This window comes from Arvicanthis niloticus, chromosome 21 (assembly GCF_011762505.2).
Source record: "Arvicanthis niloticus isolate mArvNil1 chromosome 21, mArvNil1.pat.X, whole genome shotgun sequence".
Classification (NCBI taxonomy): domain Eukaryota; kingdom Metazoa; phylum Chordata; class Mammalia; order Rodentia; family Muridae; genus Arvicanthis; species Arvicanthis niloticus.
In genome coordinates, this window is record NC_047678.1 from 50,247,795 (window position 1) to 50,269,974 (window position 22,180).

General features: G+C 41.6%; 1 protein-coding gene across 4 annotated transcripts in view; it reads left to right on the top strand.

The window, feature by feature from the left end:
• Positions 1-22,180, top strand: part of Ptprm (protein tyrosine phosphatase receptor type M) — a 799,636-nt gene that overhangs the window by 522,649 nt on the left and 254,807 nt on the right. For all 4 annotated transcript variants that reach the window (XM_076917595.1, XM_076917597.1, XM_076917596.1 and 1 more), the window contains exons 10-11: positions 4,894-5,095; positions 8,924-9,026. In XM_076917595.1, coding sequence (XP_076773710.1) covers positions 4,894-5,095; positions 8,924-9,026 — 305 coding nt within the window. The remainder of the gene's footprint in view (positions 1-4,893; positions 5,096-8,923; positions 9,027-22,180) is intronic.

Consider the following 22,180-nt stretch of genomic DNA (forward strand, 5'->3'; position numbering starts at 1 on the left):
TTTCACATCACTCCACTTTTAACCTCGGGCCCCTGCCCTCCCACAGCACTTGTGCAACCCCTCCTATAGTGTATTCCTGCCGTGCTTTTAGTAGTTCCTTCAAATGCTGTACTTTTCCCAGAGTACTTTGGCCCCTTTCACCCCTGAAATCAAATTTAATTATCCATTCCTTTGTGTTCACAGAGCAAGTTGCCCAGACCCCAATTAAAGACCTATATTTTATGCTGGCTGCAATTACCATCATCTCGATGCTCCCCCAAAGATTTCAGCCCCCCTAAAAGGCTATTCCATTTAGGCTCTCTGTGAAACTCGAGGTGTAGAATTGGAGACTTGAAGAAGAAAGGGGGATGATAATTTTAGAGGATTCTAGGCACTGAAGTGCAATCAGGAATCATCCAATATAAGCAAGGGCTTATTCAATCTTACCAGTTTAACAACCTTGGTCCCCTACCACTTCATTCAGGTGTCACTTTGCTTTTGTCCAGGGGCATCCAGTTAAATTACTGGGACCCACCAGAGGTCAATCAGCATCATTTAGAGTGGCCCCTTTAGAATATTTTCTGCCCTGAGCCAGCAATGTCGTACTGGTGTAAAAGCTTTCCTAAACTTTTTTCCTAGGAGCCTCCCCCGCCCCCCCCCCACACACACACACACTCACTGTATTTTCTCCTGCTGAGTGCTAATAGGTACTTAATAAGCACTTGTTGAATGACCAACTGAAAGTATAAAATGTTCAGTCTGAGCCTGGCAGGATGCTGCAGGACCTTGAGCTATGCTGCTGAGGCCAACAGTGGCTCACTGCTTGTAACCTCTGTGGCAGGAGGCAGAGAGTTGGCTGCCTGCCTCCTGGTCCTGGTGAGCATTTTAATTTCTAGCATTTAGACACCTATAGGTTTAGGGGGTGGGAGCTATGGACTTTCTGGCACTGATTGCATATATGTGCATAAATTTGTCTTCAGGAGTAGATAAGAGAGTTCATAACTTTGAGGAAGGCATGAACTACTATATCCTCATTTTATAAGGAAAGAGAAGTAGAGTCTGTAATTTTTACCAAAGTATTAAAGGGTTGAAGCCAAAACAGGGTTACATACCTCCAGTCTGACTCAGTTTGGAGCTGCCTGGCAACCAACCCCTGTGGGCATTGAGTTCATCACTGAAGCCTTTGCTTCCCAGCGTGTGCTTGTGGAGCTGGGTACCCACTTTGCCGGAGTGTGATTGCTCACATGCACCCAGGCATTCCCTAGTAGTCTTTTATGGAAAATATACCAAACGCCAAGTAGTTACAGATCACAGTGGGACCCCAAGCAAGAATCAGACATGACTCAGTCCTCCAAAGGGCGGCACAATTATTACAGGAACACTCCTCTGTCTCGGACATATTTAAGTCATGATTTAAGACTAAACAGTAAGTTCACAGCATTCATGTCAAGCTTACTGACCCAACTGCAGAAGGAGGCACTGGCCAATGCTCTGCTTGGAACACCGGACTTAGGAGGATTAACAAATGTGCAGATCTGAAACTCCGACATGCGGTGTGGGCGGACACACTTTTACCTAGCCTCACCTGGTGTCTCATCAACATCTTCCTCCCCTGGACCATCTCTCTCTGTGTTCCCTGAATCTGCGTTCCCGGCCTGGACTTCTCTTGGACCCTATTTCTACCATGTATACGTGTTCACATGAACATTTCAAACTCCCACATTCTTCCTTAAATGCACATTCACCGTTCCATGTCCTTCCAAGCAGCATGACTGTCTTTTGAGCAGGGCCCAAATGAAACCACTCCCCTGCCTCATCCGTATCAGTGACTCATCTCTAGCACCTGTCTAATTTACCCACAACTTTTGTAATTCTTTTCCTTTTTTTTTGATGCCTCACCCCCCCACCCACCCCACCACACACACATACTTTTTAGTCTGGGGAACTATATTCTGTCACAAATAATGTACATGATTTTAGCCACTGGATTCTACCACAGTTCCCTGTGTCTCTTCTACTCGCTTTATTAACCATTCAAATCCAGTTAAAATCCCACCTGGCAGCCAAGAGGGTGTGTGTGTGTGTGTGTTTTAACAAATAAATTTGTTAAATTTTTCACACCTAAAATGTTCAAAGTTTGCACATTTAGTTTGTTGGGTATGTTCAAATCTTTTATCCTGATGTGCAAAATTAAGCACCAAGGACCCCATGCCAAACCCTGAAGCCTGAAGAGACCTCACAGGTCTTTTGTGTCCATTCCTTTGGTCCAGGCCCCTCATGCTGTAGGACTTAATCCAGATGCTAACCCCATATGCATTGCCTGACTGGTCCTTTATAGAGTGCAAGACTTTCGAGGTTTGCCAGCATCTCTTCCTTGGGCATTTAAAATGGCTGTGTGGACCTTTCTCCCTGACAAAGCTTCTTATATTACCATTCTGTTTTGTTTCTTCCATAGTGATTTTAATTGGTATATTTCATTTATTGTTGATTCCCTTGGTTCCACCACACCCAGTCCAGATTCTTCACTTCCTAAAGTCAATGCCTGGTCCATGTGCGAGCCACAGCACCTGCATTCAGTCAGTGTTTAAACAGTATCAGCAGATGTGACTCTATAGAGAACTCAGCCCTGAGGCAGCTCACTCCTGTTTTAGGCAGGCGAGCAAGAGCAGTGTCCAAAGGCTCCCTAAGTGTCCATGGGACCGTGCAGACATGTCCCCATCCCAGAGCAGAGGATGGTATAATACATCATTGTGTATTTAGAAACACAGCTAGATTGCAGCTGCCCACAGGTCTGAGGCAAGAAGCAAAGGGTCTGAGCTTTTTTCACATTTGCTGTGCTGAAGTCTAGAACCAAAGCAGTAGTGTGGGCACAAAGACTGACTTGCCCTCCGTGTGCCGTAGCCATCCCTATAATTCCACTCACCATAACTGAGGGATCGCAGCCGCTCTTCCCCCCACCATCCTGCTTATCCCATAGGGCAGAAACAGCATCTGAGACACCAAGCAGGCCCCCAGAACACAGTTCTGGGCATATTCGGAGGCACTATGGAAATGGTTCAAGTGTATAAACTGCCGTACAGACCGCTTCCCCACATGTGGTGGCGTGATTGGCCCATAATAATCAGATCCTGAGAAGGAAACTGAGGTAGGAATGGCCAGGAGCAGATGAGACCTCAGGCGACTGTAAGCAGGACAGAACAGACTCTGAAGAGGCAGCTTCAATGAGACAGCTCATTTAGTGGTGGAGTTAGGGGCTTTTGAGGTGAGTGTGCCAGGGTGCTGGGGACATATCATTTGCATAAGGAGGAAGTCCACTGCTAGATCTGACCAGATAAGGGGAGAGGAAGTCTAACTTGGCTACTGGGCCACGTGACCTCCTCTGGTAGGAAAGTGAGCCTGCAGGACTGGTACCGGGAGGGAGGTCCTATTCCTGTTAATCTTAGGATGAGATTTTAGGAGTTGGGACATGCCTCAGCCCCACTCTTGCCCCAGCCAGCTCTGGTTACACTGCCACATTCCACTCTGGAGGGTTCAGGATGGAGAGCTAATCCAGGAAGCAGGCACACAAAGGAGGCTCCACCACAGTCCTTGCTGGGCACCAGGAGTAGCTGGTTTCTTGTCTTTTTAACCTCCTCAACCTCTCAAGGGCCAAGAAGCAGGTTACCAATCTGCCTGACTCCCTGACTCCCTGACTCCTGTGACTAACGCCATCTACTGCGGTGATTAATATACATGGCAAACATTCCCTTTCCAAAGCTCAGGTGATTCAGTCTAAATATTCTTTCAGAGAGGTCTTCTTAATTATAATGACATGGTGTAAATATAAGGAAAAAATAATGTCAATTATCACTCCGTATAATAACAGTGTTAGCGTTCTCGCACATAAATTACAAGTCAGTTTACTTATTTAGAAGCCTGAAAAGTGCTCGGTTTTGCAATTTAAAACTTTTGAATATGCCACATTTAAAAATTATGTCATTACAACCAGTAGAAGTTAGTAATCATCACTAAAGTGTGTACTCTTGAGTAACTGATGAACTATCATATTGAAATACTTTTTAAAAATCACTTGAAAAGGCAAAAGTTAAAGGCACCTATGTTTCGTTTATTTTCAAACATCCCAGCCTCATCCAAAATGTCTATTCCATGACGAGAATCTTGAATTTATCTAGAGTCACCCTCGATGGGGGGGGGGGGGGGGGGGTGGCGGTGGGGGGGAACAGCTGCGAGTCACTTGGAGCAATTTAAATCTCAATTTTATTTGATTAAAATTAAACAAGATGTGCAGTTCCTAGTCTCCGTAGCCATATTTCACATCCTCGATGGCCCCATACAACATGTGGCCACTATGGTGATTAATAGGGGATAGAAAATTTCCACCACGACAGACAGTTCTGCTGTTGGACAATATTCTGAAAAATGTCAATGATTCTGACCCATAATAGCTATCCATTTGCAGCCCCAAGACTTACTGGCAGGCATCTCAGATTTATTTTTGGACCAGACACTGACAGCCACATGGATGAAAAACACTTCAATGTAGCCTTGTTTTGGAAGAACAAGTATCCTATTCATGGCCAAATCAGATCATAGCCAAAGATTAGAGATGAGGCCTCTATTCCTGTCAGTTCCCGTCACTCTGGCCAATTACCAATTTTTTTTTCCCTAAATGAGCTGTTTGGGCTTATTGAAATCAAACAATTTCACTGTGTCAGGTTATGTTGAACCCATCCTTCACATTCTAACCTACTGTCTTTAAGTCCCTCCCTCTAGAAAGGTAACAACTCATAAGCTCATGCTGAGTTCCTGTCCTTCCTCAGCGAACTGCTTGGAAGCATCTAGTCATTGTGGGATAAAGATGTGATCCCCAGCCGTCCTCTCTGAGATCTTCATGGTGGTCTTCCTCCTTTGCAGATCACCTACAAAGCAGTCAGTTCCTTTGACCCGGAAATAGATTTATCCAACCAAAGTGGACGAGTTTCAAAGCTGGGAAATGAAACCCATTTTCTGTTCTTTGGCCTGTATCCTGGAACCACATACTCTTTCACCATCAGAGCCAGCACAGCCAAGGGGTTCGGACCTCCGGCAACAAACCAGTTCACCACCAAAATATCAGGTATCGTTTATTGATGAGTTATGCCTTTTACCAGAAGTGGCATTTTGTGCCATTTCATTGCTAAGGTAAAGACAAAATGCAAAGATACAACATAGTGGTAAATTTTATTAGTACAACTCTGGGTACCTAAAACAGACACATAGGATAAAATAAATGCCAAGTGTATTTAACATCTAGGGATATGGCTCTCTTGTATTTGGGCATGGCTAGTTCTCCTTGAAGGACTTGATTACAAAACAGAAGGTTCTGGTGAGGTTCTCTGGTCACCAGAGAAACTGGGCTGGAGTGACTCTGACATGAACTGTAAACTCAGCATTAAAGCAGCGCCTGCGCTCTCCAGGCCTCAGAATCTGCACCACTGGTTGCTTTCCCTCCTACAAAGAGACAGCATGCAGGGTGGTATCAAACACCCATGTGCTCCAGCATTTTACAGATCCAATTATATCACCTCCAAAAATATATAGTTTGAAGAATAATTCCGGCATATCCGTCTGTGCAGAAAAAGTCTGTATTCCTCAGGAGGAAACTAACTTGCCATCTGGTATAGGATGTTTAACCACAATAAACAGAATTCCATGAACGTTTTCTTATTTTTCTTTTCTCTTCCCCCTTTGGCTGAGAGTGGGGAAGTATTTGGGTTTTGACTTGAGCTTTTTGTGGCGTGTTTCGTTAGTCATCCCTCTGTCGCTGTGATGAAATACTTAATTTCCTTCTGTTTCAGCCAGATCTTTTATAAAACCAGAAATGAATATAAATTTTTAAAAAAGCATGCTAAATATTACTGAACTAGCCCTTGGAGCTGGTGAGAAAAAAAAAAAAGAAACTTGAAAAGGGAGAGCTTTATTTTATGGCTCAGATGTCTCAGGCCATGGCTGCCTGGCCCTGTCACTCTGGGTCTGAGATGCTGTTGTTTATCCTGTGAGAAGCACTTGATAGAACATAGATATACACCTCTCAGTGACGGGAAAGCAGAGACAATAAAGGAAAGATTCTGGGACAAAATTCTCCCTTCAAAACCTTTCCCTCTGTGGCTTATCAGTCTGAAAGGCTCACCTCTTTCTTTCCTAACAGTCCATTCGGGTACAAGCTCATTAGTCAATAGTTGCTTTGGTAAGATTTGCAGTCTCCTGATCCGGTCAAGACTCAGTAGTGCAGTACGCAAAGAACCACCAAGCTTCCTGGTGACATTTTTATATCCAAATTGTAACACAACATATCCATATCAAAGCATAAAAATATAGAGAGTTAGGAAAAGATCTCGCCACCTCCAACAGCTAGTTCAGTAATAGTCAGCATGTTTTTTTTTTTAAATATTTATTTCCCTTCATCTCTGGTTTTTATAAAAGGTTTGTTCGAAACAGAAGGAAATCAAGGTCCAAAATTAGAGTATTTTAAGTGTTTTAGTAGGTTTGGAGGGAAAGGGGTTTTTAAAAAAAATTATAACTTAAGGGATATTTTTATACATCATGAGGTTTTTATGTGCACAAACTTGACTTGAAATTCAATATATATCCCAGAGCAGATTTGGAAAATAAGTTTTTCTTGGGATGTTAAAAAAAATGACATAGATGGGCAAACACATGCATAGAACAGTCACTGGGTTGAATAAGAACACCTGGACACTGGGATGCTTTCTGGTGTGTTTCCTATGATCTTAAGTGAATTAATATGGTATTACCTATTGTGTTAATTTTTTCCATGGTGACCTAAACAGGGCATGTATGCCAATGAGTATTACTTCCAAGAAAGTTTTTATTTTCCCAAGCACAGGATATTTCTGTGAGTATTACCATACGGGAGATGCTCCATTAGAAAAATAATTAAACCTTCCCAATTGTATAAAAATTGCAATGAATATGAGCCTGGCCACTTCCAGTTCATATAATTCTATCCAAAAGCAAAGAAACTTGACATTTCATTTACTCTGTACAAGCTCACCCAAAGTAATGATTTGACTTTTATGGAATTAAAACCACATTTCGAGGCTTGGCTCTTGGCTATTCAAGGAGCCTTGGCAAGATTGCTTAACCATAGGATTTTAGGGCCAGCCTTGGCAAACAGCAAGACCTCAGCTCAGGGAAGGGGAGAGAGGGAGGAGGTTAGGTTATAGTTTCCGATCTCAACTTTCTGTTTTCATGGACCTAAAGGAAGGAGCTCAGCTTGTATCCAGCAGGGCACGTAGTTGCGTGTTGTGAAGCAGAGTTGATTCTTAGTGGAATTAGAGTGGACTTTGAATTTTTAGAAAAAAATTAATAGATGTGGCTGATAACTCAAATTTGTTCCATAAAAGCTTTTCCCCCATGTAAGTTATTTTGAGCGTGCTCACAGACAGTGATCTCTAGCTGTCACATCAGGCACCCCTGCCTGCATGTGGTTGAGACTGGTAGCTCCTGCATCACAGCTCCACGCTGTGGGGGTCTGTCTGAATCTGTCTCAGGAGGGGAGAGATTATTGTAATGCACGGTTGCTATGCTAGGCTAAAACTGTTTTTCTAGAGAAGAGAAAAAGGCCAGAAGCGACTAAAGAGAGTCCTTCGCTGAGAAATTGTTGAGAGCTGGTAATTGGGGAAGAGAGAATCATTCTTTTATTTATTCATTTTAAACCTATGGTCAGTGGTGGATTTCCTGTGCCCCAGTGGATGGGCCCACACCCATACACATATGGGCCCTAACTTGACTTGGTTGGTTTTTATTTAAAATGAAGAAGAAGGAAGAAGAAGATGTGAAGTTGGGGAGCTTTCGTTGAGGAGGGAACTAAGGACATGGCTGTGCTTCCTTGTATAAAAGTGTTAAATTCTGAAGAATAAGGAAACAGCTTATAAAACAGTTTCTCTGTTAGGAAGAGAACTCGTCTGTAGATTACTTTGTCTGGAGAGCTGTCTTTCTGAACTGCCATAAATGGGAGGTAGTCATTCCTGTTGTAAGAAATCCCTAAACTGAAGCCCCAGATAGGATTCGTCACATGTAACCCAAGCTGGCCTCACATTCACCAGGTAGCTGAGGATGGCCTTGAACTGATGATCCTCTTGCCTCTGCCTCCCAAGTGCCATGATTACGGGCCTGTGTCACTCTGCCCCATTTATACTATGCAAGGAATTGAACTCAGGACTTAGTATATGACAGGCAAACATTCTACCTACTGAACTACATCCCCAGATTTGGTGAACCTACCCCCTGTGCTGAATGACACTGAACAGATGAGAAAGTCAAGCCCCAGCTGTTTGTTCTTTCTTTGTTTCTCATCGATTCTCACTTCCCTGCTTTTTCCAAAAATTCACTCCAACAGGTTTCTCAGGCTCACACTTCCTCTTTAAACCCTTGGATGGATCTTTAGCACATGTAAAAAACAGACAAGCAAACAAACAGACAAGCCAGAATCCTTGACTTTAAAGGGAAAACCACCATGACATTCGGTTTTATGCTTCTGATAATCATTCCCAAACTTCTATATGCCTTTAAGGCACATTGTATATTTCCATTAACAATATACATATTCTAAGATGGTTTGTTGTCAAAAAATATACTATGAGCAGGTAGCCGGAACACAAATGGAAAAACAGAACGTCACTATGAACACCACTAACACCTCATAAGCCCCTTCTCCCTCTTCCCAGCCTCAGCTCAGGCTCAGTGTGGTCCTTTGACAAGAGCCCGACTTGGACATCTGTCCCTATTATTTTGTATCAGATATATATGTGGGGTGTGTGTGTGTGTGTAAGCCTTGGGTTAATTGATTGCTACTATTTGTCTCAGTGTCCTTTGTAAAACAAGTAAAGTGTTACTAAATCAGCAAGAAATAATAAGTCTTCCATCTAACACTTTTTCCTAGCGCCATCCATGCCAGCCTATGAATTTGAGACACCTTTGAATCAGACTGACAATACAGTGACAGTGATGTTGAAACCTGCACAAAGCAGAGGCGCTCCAGTCAGGTAAGGGGCAGCTGGAGAGGCCAGAAGGAGGGAGCAGAGGGAGCCAGATGGAAGGAGGGCCCTAGGGAGGGGCCAAAGGGAGGAGCAGAGAGGGAGGGGCCAGAGGAAGGGGCAGCAGGAAGGAGCAGCAAGAGGGCCACACTACCTCCAAGAAGGCACTCCAGACATGTTCATTAATTTTTCTAGAGCCTTTTCTCGGTTTTCCAAGCTTCGTCTTCATCAGCTCTCCTTAAAGGAAGTAACTGAGGAAGATGAAGGGGCTCCATGGAAGGGAATGTAAATGATGGGTACTCCAACAAAAGAGGGTTGTCCTTTTGATGATAGGGTAACGCTCTTAACCAGGCAACTTGACCCCCAAATGACAACTGCTTACTGTAGCTCAGGTTTCCAGGGGTGGTGGACATTGCTTTTTAAGCTTTAAATCAACTGTTTTTTTAAATGTTTATTCAATTTTTAAACTGACCAATTTCTCAAGTATATATTTAACATATTATTTTTTAAAAGGAGAGAGAAATACTGGGGAAATCAATATAAACTCTTTACTTGAAATTAAGTTTATTACCAACAACTAGGCCCAATTCCTCATTCCACTATGATTTCTGTTTTAAAAGGAACCACAAAGTAGGACCTTCATGGTGAATGAGTTAGGAAGGATTTAAAATAATCCCAGGAGTGGACCTAGCATAGGATCACTAGTCTCTGTAGGTATAATTTCCTCTTGTTTCAATGGGATTGGATATTTCCCTTTGCCTATCTGAACAGGTACCACTGCATCCATCCCTTATTCTGGATAGCATTCTTAACAGCGTATCTCAGAATAGCATCTCCATCCACAGTAAGGCTGTGTGCAGTTTGTCTCCAGGCTTCTTTTGGAGAATTTGATCTGATAAGCCTTTTAAATCCTGATGACATGTGACCATATTTCTCCTTCCTTATTACTTGGCAAATAGTTGGGTTTTATTCTTCTTGATAACAACACACACACACACACACACACACACACACACACACACAAACACACACGTGTCTCAGTTCATATAGCCAAAGATCACAAGAGAATAGTATTAGGGTAGAATGGTAGAAATTTATGTTTAAAAAAGAACAAAACAAAACTTGAGAATTCTTTAAGAACAATTAGTGTCCTGTTGAATTATGTCTCATAGTCTCTCTTTGAGCCATTTATAATAATTCATAAGAATAGTTATCTAGAACAATGAATATGGACACACTCTGCCAGGCATTGATGCCGTTACCACTGGGGGAGGGTGATCTGATACTTGAAGGCTCCCTGGGTTGGTTTTTGCACAGTGTAGAAGTCTGTTAATTAGACAAGCACAAAACACCCATTTCCAGGTTCTGTCCAGACTCATGTATTCTTCCAGCCATTTTCCAGGATCTGTGCATTCGTGTGTGTTCTTACTGTCCAGGCTCTGTGCATGCATGTATGTCACTTTCCAGGCTCTCTGCAGGCACACCGGCGTGTCATTTCTCACAGCTGTGGGTCAGGCTCAGTGCACACACATATGTATTCATTCCTAAAGCTGTGGGTCAGGATTTTTTTCATTTCAAAACCCTGAATTTCCATTAAATGAAAATGTATGCCCTGACCACAGCCTTGGGAACATCACTTATTTTTTTTTGGACAAACTAACAATTTTTCCAGACTCAGAAATAATGAACACGATATTGTTTATTCTGTGAAACATTATAGTCAGAGTGTCAACGGTCACCAAGGTCCATGGCCACAAATGGAAGGAAGCAGATAGCTAAAGGTCCCTCCAAACCAGCTATTGCTGTTCTCCCGTGTCCTACAAAGTCTCGTTCTATTGTTGTTTTCCACCTCTGAACCTCTCACTCAGATTCCTACCCACACCGCCCATCCTATGGATCTTTCCAAATCTACATGTTTTAACTAAATTCTCTCTGATCCTTCTACTTTTTTCTGTTCCATTTTACATTATAATCTGCACTAAGTTCTTGTTTCACTGTGTATTTTTATACATTTGTTCCACTTTTGGAGATGTTGTGACTTCACTAGTTAGTTCTAGATAAACATATGCTTTCTATTTTATGTCTGTTAACAAACATGCACACCCACAGGCACACGCCCACCTGCACACACACACATAGACATGTGCACACACATACATACACACACACAGTTGAATGTCAGAGTCCAACACAGAGCTTATAGTATCCCACAGACCTTATGTCAACTTCACAGAACCCATTTCTCTTCCATATAGCAAAATTTGGGTTTTCATCACCACACCCTTTCCACATCGGTCACAGAATCATCAAACTCAAAAGCGTTCTTCTTTGATTTGATGAGGTTTCATGCCATTATTGAGAAACCACCACTTGAATTTGCCAGAGTTACTCTGTGTTCTGCATCCTTTCCAGTTGCTCCCATAGCAGGAGTGCCCTGAGATTAATGAAGGTGTCACCTGTCTTCCTCAGCATTAGAAGCAGGATCGAGGGCTATCCAAGTCGACTGGAAAGAAGCTCTCCATCCCCAAATGGGCAGATTGTCACAGCACACATTTGAGAGAGGAAATGATCATAGTCTCACCTGTCCAGGTTTTATTCTTCATTCTCTCATAACAGCAAATGTAATCTTCAAGATTCTCACTCTGTAGAACAACATAGTAGACTGATTATCCATTGAAAAATAGAAGACCCATATATCTGCAAAGACTGCTTTGAGAGAAAATGTCTATGTTTTTCTCCAAATGAATAGGGTTTGTTAAGCTCTCAATTTTCTTTGATGTTTAGAGAAATAAGAACCCTGATTGAGAAATCATATGGACCTACAATATAAAGCCATTGTGCAGATTAAAATACTGAGCACATCTGGAAATCTGCAAAACACACATGAAACCAAACTGCTACACACACAAAAAAAAATAGCCTCCCAAGTGATAAAACAAAAGCCAGAATGAAGAGAGGAAAGGGGGGGAACATCTGTTGGCTTTCCTAGGTTTTGAACAGTATTGTGCGGTCAAAAATACTATCGTCGTGTGATTTCCATTCTTTGCATTGATTTGATTTTTCTTTGATCTGTAGTCATCAATGTTGGAATTCTTTTCTCCTCAGTCTGTGTATCTCACTGGGTGAGCTGGTGGTGTATTGATTCTCCTATCAACCCCAGCTTGTTTAAGAAAGATTCCCAAAATTGCACACAGCTCTCCACGTAAATGATTGTTGTCTTTTTATTGACCAACACATCAGCTCTGTCACATAAAATTATTTAAATCCAGAGATGACCAAGAAGAACAAAAATCCCATTATTCCAGCCAGTAAACTAGCACCAGGATGGAATTTAAATGTCTATATATGGATTCAGCTCTTTCCTCAACAAGACAGGGAAAGGCTTAATTTTCTTTTGCTCAGTTAGAATTGTCTCATTTCTGCTTTCTCTCCATCATTCATTCTGGATAGACGCAATCCAACCGAGAAAACCCTCAGAATTTGTCAGACAGGAAGCAACCCAATAAAGGGTGGGTTATGTGTAAACTGTTAGTTTTCTTGTGCTAACAAGAATGCTTTGTACTGTGTGTGCAAGTGTGTGTGCATATGTGTGCACTTGTGTGTGCATGCATGGTATGTATGTGTGTGTATGTACATATATAGGTACATGCATGTGTTTCATATTTAGAGTGAAGTTGAGGCAGTGAGGAATTCTATCTACTGTCACAAAATATGTCACATTTTATGAAACCAGTTTGAAGACAGTACTATACGAAGAACATAACTGTTTCTCTGGCTTCTTGCCCGCATGCCCCCTGCTAGTTGTCAGTCAATGGTATCTGGTATAGGGAGTCTGTACAGTAGTATTTGTGAACCTAGATCACCTCAGAGATGAGAACCAAGGGCATGAAGAATGCCAGTGAAAGGCAGAAGACAGGCAGCCACCTCACTTGAAGATGCTTCCTTTGTTAGAAATGATGTTGGCGTACAGGTGACTATAGTTAAAAAAACATGGAGGTTTTAAGGTACAAACAGGGTATCTCAAAAAACAGTCTTAAGCAAGGAGTAGCCCATATGTTTGTCTCTCTCCCTGTGACTTTTATTCCAACAGCACCATCTTGTTTATGCCTGTGAGTGTCCCAGCATCAAGGGAGTTCTTCTGAGGCTTGAGTGAGCTAGTGTGTTTTAAAATACTTCAAACCTTATCGTGTCCGTACTAACTGCTACATCATGTCTGTGCCTGCTGTGTTTCCTCAAGACAACACTAGCAGGTCATTTGTTTCCATTCACAAAACTGGCCAGAGCCCCAGCTTCCCTTCTGTCTCATTTTATTCAAACCGAGAATCATGAAATAGAATCTTACATAAAGATGGAACATCTGGCGATTGTGTTCATCAACAAAAGTACAAACACAGTGTCTGTAGTTCTCATTTCTGTAGTGTACCTTAATATCTGATGGCATGTGGCTCTTCATGCATAAACAAGTTACTGGAATTTGATCTCATAAGTATCAAATTCTCCTGACTCCATCTTGTGCATAACAGCTCTTGAGAAAGGGTAGTTGCCTCTCCTGTTGCTCCCCAGTCACTACCTAGCCATGGCTGCCATCTGCTGTGTTGAATAAACTCAGCTATAAAGCGAAAGAAACTTCTTCACCTCTGCAGGACAGTAAACACTTCAATGAGGTGTGCCCAGGAAGAGCCCATGGGGCTGACTGCTACAACTCATGGACTAATGTTCTCACTCTTTATCATGACGCCAGCTTCTTAAAGACAAGAGCGTGTGAATCCTATCCCATTGAGATACCCCCTTCTAATCATGTTAACATTTATTTCTCACATTCTACATTTTTGTCTTTTCATCTGCCTTGAGTTAAATCCTAGCTACGAGGAGCCAGTTAAATAGCAACTCGAAAACATATTTTAGTTGTTGCAATTGAGTGATGCAGAGTGCGTCTCTGATAGCGATTTCTTGCTGAGTCTGCCGGGTCTCCAGTCACACTCACCTATGGCCACACTCTCCTGAGAACCCACTCCGTTTCTTAGATAAATAGTGTCTGCTGGAAGTTAGGTTTCCTTGTGGCTTGGAAAATGTGTGTATTCATGTTACTGCTATGAACTAAACTCAGACTGAGTTGTTTCAACCACCTTGGGAAGGCTCTGTCTCAGCAGAGTTGATTCGTGGAAGGATCTGCCTTCCAGTCTGAATGTTTCCCTTTGCTCCTCAAGGTGCGCGTTCTCATAACATCCAAAAGGCCATTCTCTCAAAAGTCTCACTCTTGAGATGGCAGGGGTATCTTCTCTGATCATAATTCACTACAGCCGGATCTCCTCAGTGTGTGATCAGAAACTGATGACTCCCTCACTGCCTATCACCTCCCTCCATGAATGTCAGAGAGTGTTCTGGTATTAAAGGTGACACTCAAGATGCCTTTGCTGCCAGAGATCAAAGGTCATTTTTATTAATATTGTTTTTGGATGTCAGTGTCAGAAGCCTTTTAGAATTCACTTTGGAAATAGTTTGTTCCTCAAGAATCCCTCACAGGAAACTTTTAAAATGACAGGGAAGAGATAATAAATAATAATAATAATAATAGTAACAATAATAATAACTAACAATAACCACAATAATAATTAACACTAACAGTAATAATACAGATGTGTTAACAGCATTTACACAATAAAACTTAAATTACCTTTGTCTCCCACAAAGATAATTTTATGCCTTTATGCATAAAAATATGTCACAAACATTTCCCTTTTCAAAAATTGTTTTCTTGCACATAATCTTCCACACAAAGGTTTCTGTGCATTAGACCCAAGCTCCTGACTCTTTGCTAGAGACCCCCTCTTACCTCAAGTCACCAGGACACATACTGTTTTGTGGTGGCCTTTATAATTTGAATAGATAGGAATCATATGCTATGAGTAATTATAGACCTTAGATGGAATTATGCAGACAGGAATGGTTCCCAGTTCGCCTGCAAGGCTTCAGAGAGAAGAGCAAAGCCAGCCCAAAGCGGGGTATGATGGTAGACCCTTTCCCCTACCTCTTTTAAAGGCATCTCTGTCCGTTCTTCACCTTAGGGAGCCTGAATGGCTCTCATCTGGGTTGCGTGCCTACAGCATAGTTCTGCCTATACTGGCACAGTGGCAACTGAGTAGGGAAACGGTGGTCACTTTGACGGCTACCCCAGGTGAGTGTAGGTCTCTTAGAGCGAACCCAGAGTAGGGCCCAGCTGTCACTTTAATCTGCTGAACTGACAAAGCTTCTCTGGAGTGACTGGTGTGAGAGGGAATATGTTTGCCCTCCAAAAGCTTTGGATTTTGTGTTTCCTGTTGGTTTTGCTGGCTGGCTGGCTGGCTGGCTTGGCTGCTGTTAGTTTGTTGAGGCAGGGTCTCACTGTGTTTCCCAAGCTGTCCTGTAAATCCTGTGTTAAAAGATCCTCCGGACTCAGTATCTTGAGTGGCTAAGATTATGGCTGTATGCTGCTGTGTCCATTTTTGTTTTGTTAACTTTTTTATCAGAATTTTGGAGGCACAGACAGTGAGAAAATGAGTATTATCAATAAGTACAATGATTAGACACTAGGTCCTGTCGCATAACTTATTAGATGCTACAAGATAATTTGATGTAGACATTGATACCTCTATGGATCCTATGACTTTGTACCTTAGGCAAAAGCTTTTCAGATTCTTCTGGGATAGTTCTTCCCAGATTTAACCTGTTGCAACCCCTTCATACTGGCCTCCCCAAGTGGCAGACAGGGGCAGACAGACAGGCTATGCCTACCTTCTCTTTGTAGTCTTGCCTAGTGCCTGTCCTAAAGCCAAATGCATGGTACATGCATACTGTGGGAGGAAAAAAAAGATGGCAGAAATGCAAGGTTCCATCTCATGTATCAGCATCACAGTTTGTTCAGTTTTGTGCTAGGAGTAATGAGATGCACATGCTTGTAAGGTTCTCCATAGGCAACGGATTATATAGCAGCAGAACTGGAATCAGTTTCCTCTGGTTTGTGTCCTTGGTTTTTTGGGGGGAACACCCTTGTAAGGTCCACCAGAAAGGGAGGAACTCCCTCCCTCTCAACCCTTGGGAATTCACGGCCACCCCAGTAACTCACAAGATACCAAACTTGATGCAACAGTAAGAGGTGTATTTCGATCAACGTATTGAGGTCAAGACCTGTAGCCCATGCAGGGGCAATGGAGTCTGACCCTGGGGCTTTGGAGACAGAGAAAATTTAAAGCCAAAAACCACAACTCAGGGGGGGGAACCATAACCCAAGGGGAGTGAAGGAGGGCTATTGGAGAGTACCTGTGGAAAGTCTCAGCCCATTATTCAGTTTTTGACAGGGTCCAAGGAACAGTCATGGGGAACATTTTGTATAGGCTATTCTCTAAGAGCCTGTACGTAATCAGCCATCTATCTTGTGGTCAGCCAAGTTCCTGAAACACAGAGTTCACAACCAAGTTGACCTGCACTCTCGGTTCTGTTCAGTCTGTTAGGAGTTTTTGAAAATTTTTAACCCTTTCACCCTCCTGGGTGTATCTCTTCCCTTGGTGGTCCCATCTAGAGTTCAGCTCATCTGGCCTGAAACAGTAAAACTTTAAAAAAAAAAACAAACAAAAAAAACAAAAACAAAAACAAAAAAAAACTAAATTGAGTATGATATAAACATATTGCAATGAGGGTGTTAGGTGCCTATCCCTTCTTTAAAAGTTTGGGGCCAGGAAGGCTTTAAATTTCAAATTTGAGCTATGTATTTAGACTACTGGTTGAGCACCCATGAAATCCAAGATGCTCCAAAATTCACACATTTTTTTACTTTAAAAAATACTTTTAGATTAAGGATACTCTCAACTTCACTTGGTTTATCGTCCACAGTATTGTCTTTGTCCCTGTACATGGGGTTGGTTTGGAAAATGCATGTTCACCATGGCAACTGACCTTGAATTGTAATTTTTATAATCATGTCTCCTTATGAACCTGTAATGAATGAATTAAGATAAGCTTAGCTAAAGTAGGAGATGCAAAGGAAGATGTCTTTGTGGTTGAAAGCACCAGAAGTCACTGCAAAAGCTGTTCCATCTAGGCTCATGTACTCAGACTGTGGTGCCCGCTGTGTAGATTAATGACAGGTGGCCTTTTTACGGAGCTGCACAGCCTGAGTCTAATGTGATGGTGGCTTTTTTTCTTCACTATTATTATCTTTATCTGAGACTTTCATAATAAAGGTTGTTTTTCACCCTGCCCTTTGTTCGCAATATGTGTCTATAATTGAGTTCATGGTTTTCACCCAACCTTTTAGCTGTAATTAATATTTTATTACAGCAGATCTTATCACAAACCTGCAGAGCAGCCGGGTGTTTGGACTGCAAGCTTCCATGAGTATGCACACTCACACACAGAGCATTGGTAGCTAGTACCAGAGAAACCGAGAGATCATAAAATATGCATATGGTGGCCTGCCAACCTCAAGCAGCAATCCAAGGCCAGCCTTAAGGTCCTAGCAGGACAAACAGAAATTGGAGATGCTAACAGATTATACCAGCCTTAGGGCCTGTGTGGTACTGCTGCTTACTGTAGAAAACTATTGGTCGGGTCTCATACATATTCGAGGATCAAGTTGTTAGATCAGTTGCTCTCAGAGTCTACCTGAAAAGCCAAGGTATCCTGGTCATAGTTACAGCAAGTGCCCTTCTGCTCCCAAGTCCTCAGTTTAAGCTGGTGAAATACTTTTAAAATATGTCATTACATCTTACCAGGTTGTTGAGAGTATTTTCACATCTTTTTTTAATTAATTAATTAATTTACATCGCAAACACTGGCTGCTTCCCCTCTCAGTCCCCCCTCCAAGATTTCCCTCTCCCATTGCCCCTCCCCTTCTCTGAGAGGGTGGACCTCCTGGTTATCTCCCCACCTTCTCGCATCAAATCTCTACAGGATTGGGCACCTCTCTCCCCACTGAGGCCAAACAAAGCAGTTCTGTTGGGGGAGTGGATATCACAGTCAGGCTACAGCTTTAGGGACAACCTCCTCTCCAGTTGTTGAGGGACCCATATAAAGAATGAACTATATTTCTGCTACATATGTGCCTGAGGTCTCAAGTATAGCCTGTGTATGCTCTTTGATCTAGTGGCTCAGTCTCGGAGAATACCCAGGAGTCCAAGTTAGTTGACTCTGTCGGTCTTCCTATGGAGTTCTTATCCTCTTTGGTGCCCTCAGTCCTTCCCCTAACTCTTCCATAAGAGTCCCCAGTGTTATTCCTATGTTTGGCTGTGGGTATCTGCATCTGTTTCAGTCATCTGCTGGGTAGAGCCTCTCAGAGGGCAGTTATGCACGTTATGCTAGACTCCTATCTGCCAGCATAACAGTATCGTTAATAGTGTCAGGGATTGGTGCTTGCCAATGGGATAGGTCTCAAGTTGGGCCAGTTATTGGTTGGCCATTCCCTCAGTATCTGCTCCATCTTTGTCTCAGCATTTCTTTTAGACCTGGCAAATTTTGGGTTGAATGTTTTGTGGGTGGGTTGGTGTCCTTATCCCTACACTGGGGAGCCTGCCTGACTGCAGTTAGGTGGCTACTTCAGATTCATGTCAGCACTCACTGTTAGGCATCTTGGCTAAGGTCACCTGCATCGACTCCTGGGAGCCTCCCCATGCCAGGTCTCTGGGACTTCTTAAAAAGCCCCACCCCTGGCAACTACAGATTTTCATTCATTCTCCTGGCTCTCTCTAATGTCTCTTTCCACACTTGATCCTGCCCACATCCCTCTGTTCCTAACCAATTTCCTCCCTCCATCTTTTCCCTATGATTATTTTATTCCCCTTTCTAAGTGAGATCCAAGCATCTTGTTTGGGCCTTCCTTCTTTTTTAACTTCTTAGGATCTGTGGGGTGTTGTGTGGGTATTCTGTACTTTGAGGCTGATATCCATTTATCGGTGAGTACATACCATGTATGTCCTTGTGGTACGGAGGAGCATCTTTTGGTTACATGTTACAGCTAGATCTTCAGGTTCAACTATTTCTAATTTTCTGAAAAACTGCCAGAATGATTTCCAGAGTGGTTGTATAAGTTTGTAATCCCATAGGCAATGGAGGAGTGTTCCTCTTTCTCCACATCCTGACCAGAATGTGCTGGTACTTGGGTTTTTGATCTTAGCCCTTTCTCAGCCCTTTCACAGCCATTCGAGATTCCTCTGTTGAGAATTCTCTGTTTAGTTCTGTACCCCAGTTTTCACTGGGTTATTTGGCTTGCTGGAATCTTACTTCTTGGGTTCTTTATATATTTTGGATATTAGCCCTCTGTTGGATATAAGGTTAATGAGATCTTTTCACAGTCTGAAGGCTGGTGTTTTGTCCTATTGACAGTGTCCTCTACCTTACAGAAGCTTTGCAATTTCAAGAGGTTTCATTAGCCAATTGTTGATCTTAGAGCCTAAGCCATTGGTGTTCTGTTCAGGAAATTGTCTCCAGTACCAATATGTTCAAGGTTATTTCCCACTTTCTCTTCTATTAAATTTAGTGTAACCAGTTTTATGTTGAGGTCCTTGGTCCACTTGGATTTGAGTTTTGTGCTAGGTGATAAATATGGATCTATTTGTATTCTTCTACATGGAGACATCCAGTTAGACCAGCACTATTTGTTGAAGATGTTTTCTTTTTCATGGTATGGTTCTTTGTCAAAAATCAAGTGTCCATAGGTGTGTGGGTTTATTTCTGGGTCTTTGAATCAATTTCATTGATCAACTTGTCTGTTTCTATACCAATACCATGTAGTTTTTATTACTCTGTAGTACAGCTTGAGATCAGGGATGGTGATACCTCCAGAAGTTTTCTTTTTAATTGTACAGGATTGTTTTAGTTATCCTAGGTGTGTGTGTGTTTGTTTGTTTCTCCATATGAAATTAAGAATTGTTCTTGCAAGATCTGTAAAGAATTGTGTGGGAATTTTGATGGGGATTTTGTTGAATCTGTAGATTGCTTTTGGCCATTTTTTTTTTCTGTTAACCCTACCAATCCATAAATATGAGAGATCTTTCCATCTTCTGATTCTTCTTTAGTTTGTTTCTTCAGGGACTTGAAGTTCTTGTCATAGAGGTCTTTCACTTGCTTGATTAGAATTACATCAAGATATTTTGTGTCATTTGTTGCTGTTGTGAAGGGTGCTGTTTCCCTGATTTCTTTCTCAGCCCATTTATAGTTTGTATAAAGGAAGGCTACTAATTTTTTTAGTTAATTTTGTGTCCAGCCACTTTGCTATAGGAGTTTTCTGGTAGAATTTTTGGGGTCACTTACGTATTCTATCGTATATCTGTGAATAACAATACTTTGACTTCTTCCTTTCCAATTTGTATCCCCTTGATCTTCATTTGTTGTCTTACTGCTCTGGCTAAGACTTCAAGTACTATAATGAATAGATAGGTAGAGAGTGGGCAGCCTTGTCTTGTCCCTGATTTTAGTGGGGGGGCTTCAAGTTTCTTTCCATTTAATTTAATATTGGTATTGTCTTGCTGCATATTGCTTTTGTGTTTAGGTATGTGCCTGAATCCCTGATTTCTCCAAGCCTTTTAATATGAAGGGATGTTAGCTTTTACCAAAGGCTTTTCCGGCATCTAATGAGATAAATCATGTGATTTTTTTTCTTTCAGTTTGTTTATATAGTGAATTGTGTTGATCAATTTTTGTACATTGAACTATCCCTGCATCTCTGGGATGAAGCCTATTTGGTCATGGTGAATGATGATTTTGATGTGTTCTTGGATTTAGTTTGTCAGAATTTTGTTGAGTAATTTTGCATTGGTGTTCATAAGTTCTTTCTTTGTTGAGTCTTTGTGTGGTTTAGCTATCAGGGTGACTGTGACCTCATAGGATAAGTTTTGCAATGTTACTTCTGTTTCTGTTTCTTTAAGGAGCATTAGTGTTAGCTCTTCTTTGAAAGTCTGGTAGAATTCTTCACTAAAACCATCTAGCCCTGAACTTTTTTTGGTTGAGGGTCTTTTGATGACTGCTTCTGTTTCCTTGGGGGCTATGGGACTGTTTAGATAGTTTATCTGACCTTGATCTAACTTTGGGATGCAGTATCTATCTAGAAAATCATCCATTTTGTCTAGATTTTTCATTTTTGTGGAGTACTGACTTTTGAAGTAAGACCTAATGATTTTTTAAATTTCCTCAGTTTCTGTTGTTATGTCTTCCTCTTCATTTCTCATTTTGTTAATTTGGATACTGTCTCTGTGCCTTTTAATTAGTTTAGTTAAGGGCTTGTCTATCTTGTTGATTTTCTCAAAGAACCAGCTCTTGGTTTTGTTAATTCTTCATATGGTTCCTTTTGTTTCTAATTGACTGATTTCATCCCTGGGTTTGATTATTTCCTGCTGTCTATTCCTCTTGGGTGTGTTTGCTTCTTTGTATTCTAGAGCTTTCAGGTGTGCTGTTAAGGTGCTAGTATGAGATCTCTTTATTTTTTTTTTTTATGAAGGCACTTAGTGCTATGAATTTTCCTCTTAGCACAGCTTTTATTGAGTCCCATAAGTTTGGGTGTGTTGTGCCTTCATTTTCTAGAAAGTCTTTAATTTCTTTCTTTATTTGTTCCCTGACCTAGTGATCATTGAGTAGAAAGTTGTTCAGTTCCCATAAGTATGTAGGCTTTCTGTTGCTTCTGTAGTTGTTGAAGCCCAGCCTTAACCCATGGTGATCTGATAAAATACCAGGGGTCATTTCAATCTTCTTGTATCTTTTGAGGCTTACTCTGTACCTGATTATATGGTCAATTTTAGAGAAGCTTCTGGGGCACACTGAGAAGAAGGCATATTCTTTTGTTTGGGGGTGAAAGGTTCTGTAAATATCTATTAATTCCATTTGGTTCATAACATCTGTTAGTTTCATTGTTTTTCTATTTAGTTCCTGTTTTGATGACCTGTCCATTGGGGTAAGAGTAGAGTGTTGAAGTCTCCCACTATTATTGTATGGGGTTCAATGTGTGATTTGTGCTTTAGTAAAGTCTCTTTTACAAGTGTGGATGCCCTTGCATTTGAGGCACAGATGTTCAGAATTGAGATATCATCTTGGTGATTTTTTCCTTTAATGAGTACAGAGTGCCCTTCCTCATCTCTTTTGATTAATTTTGGTTGAAAATCCATTTTATTAAATATTAGATTGGCTATTCCACCTTGTTTCTT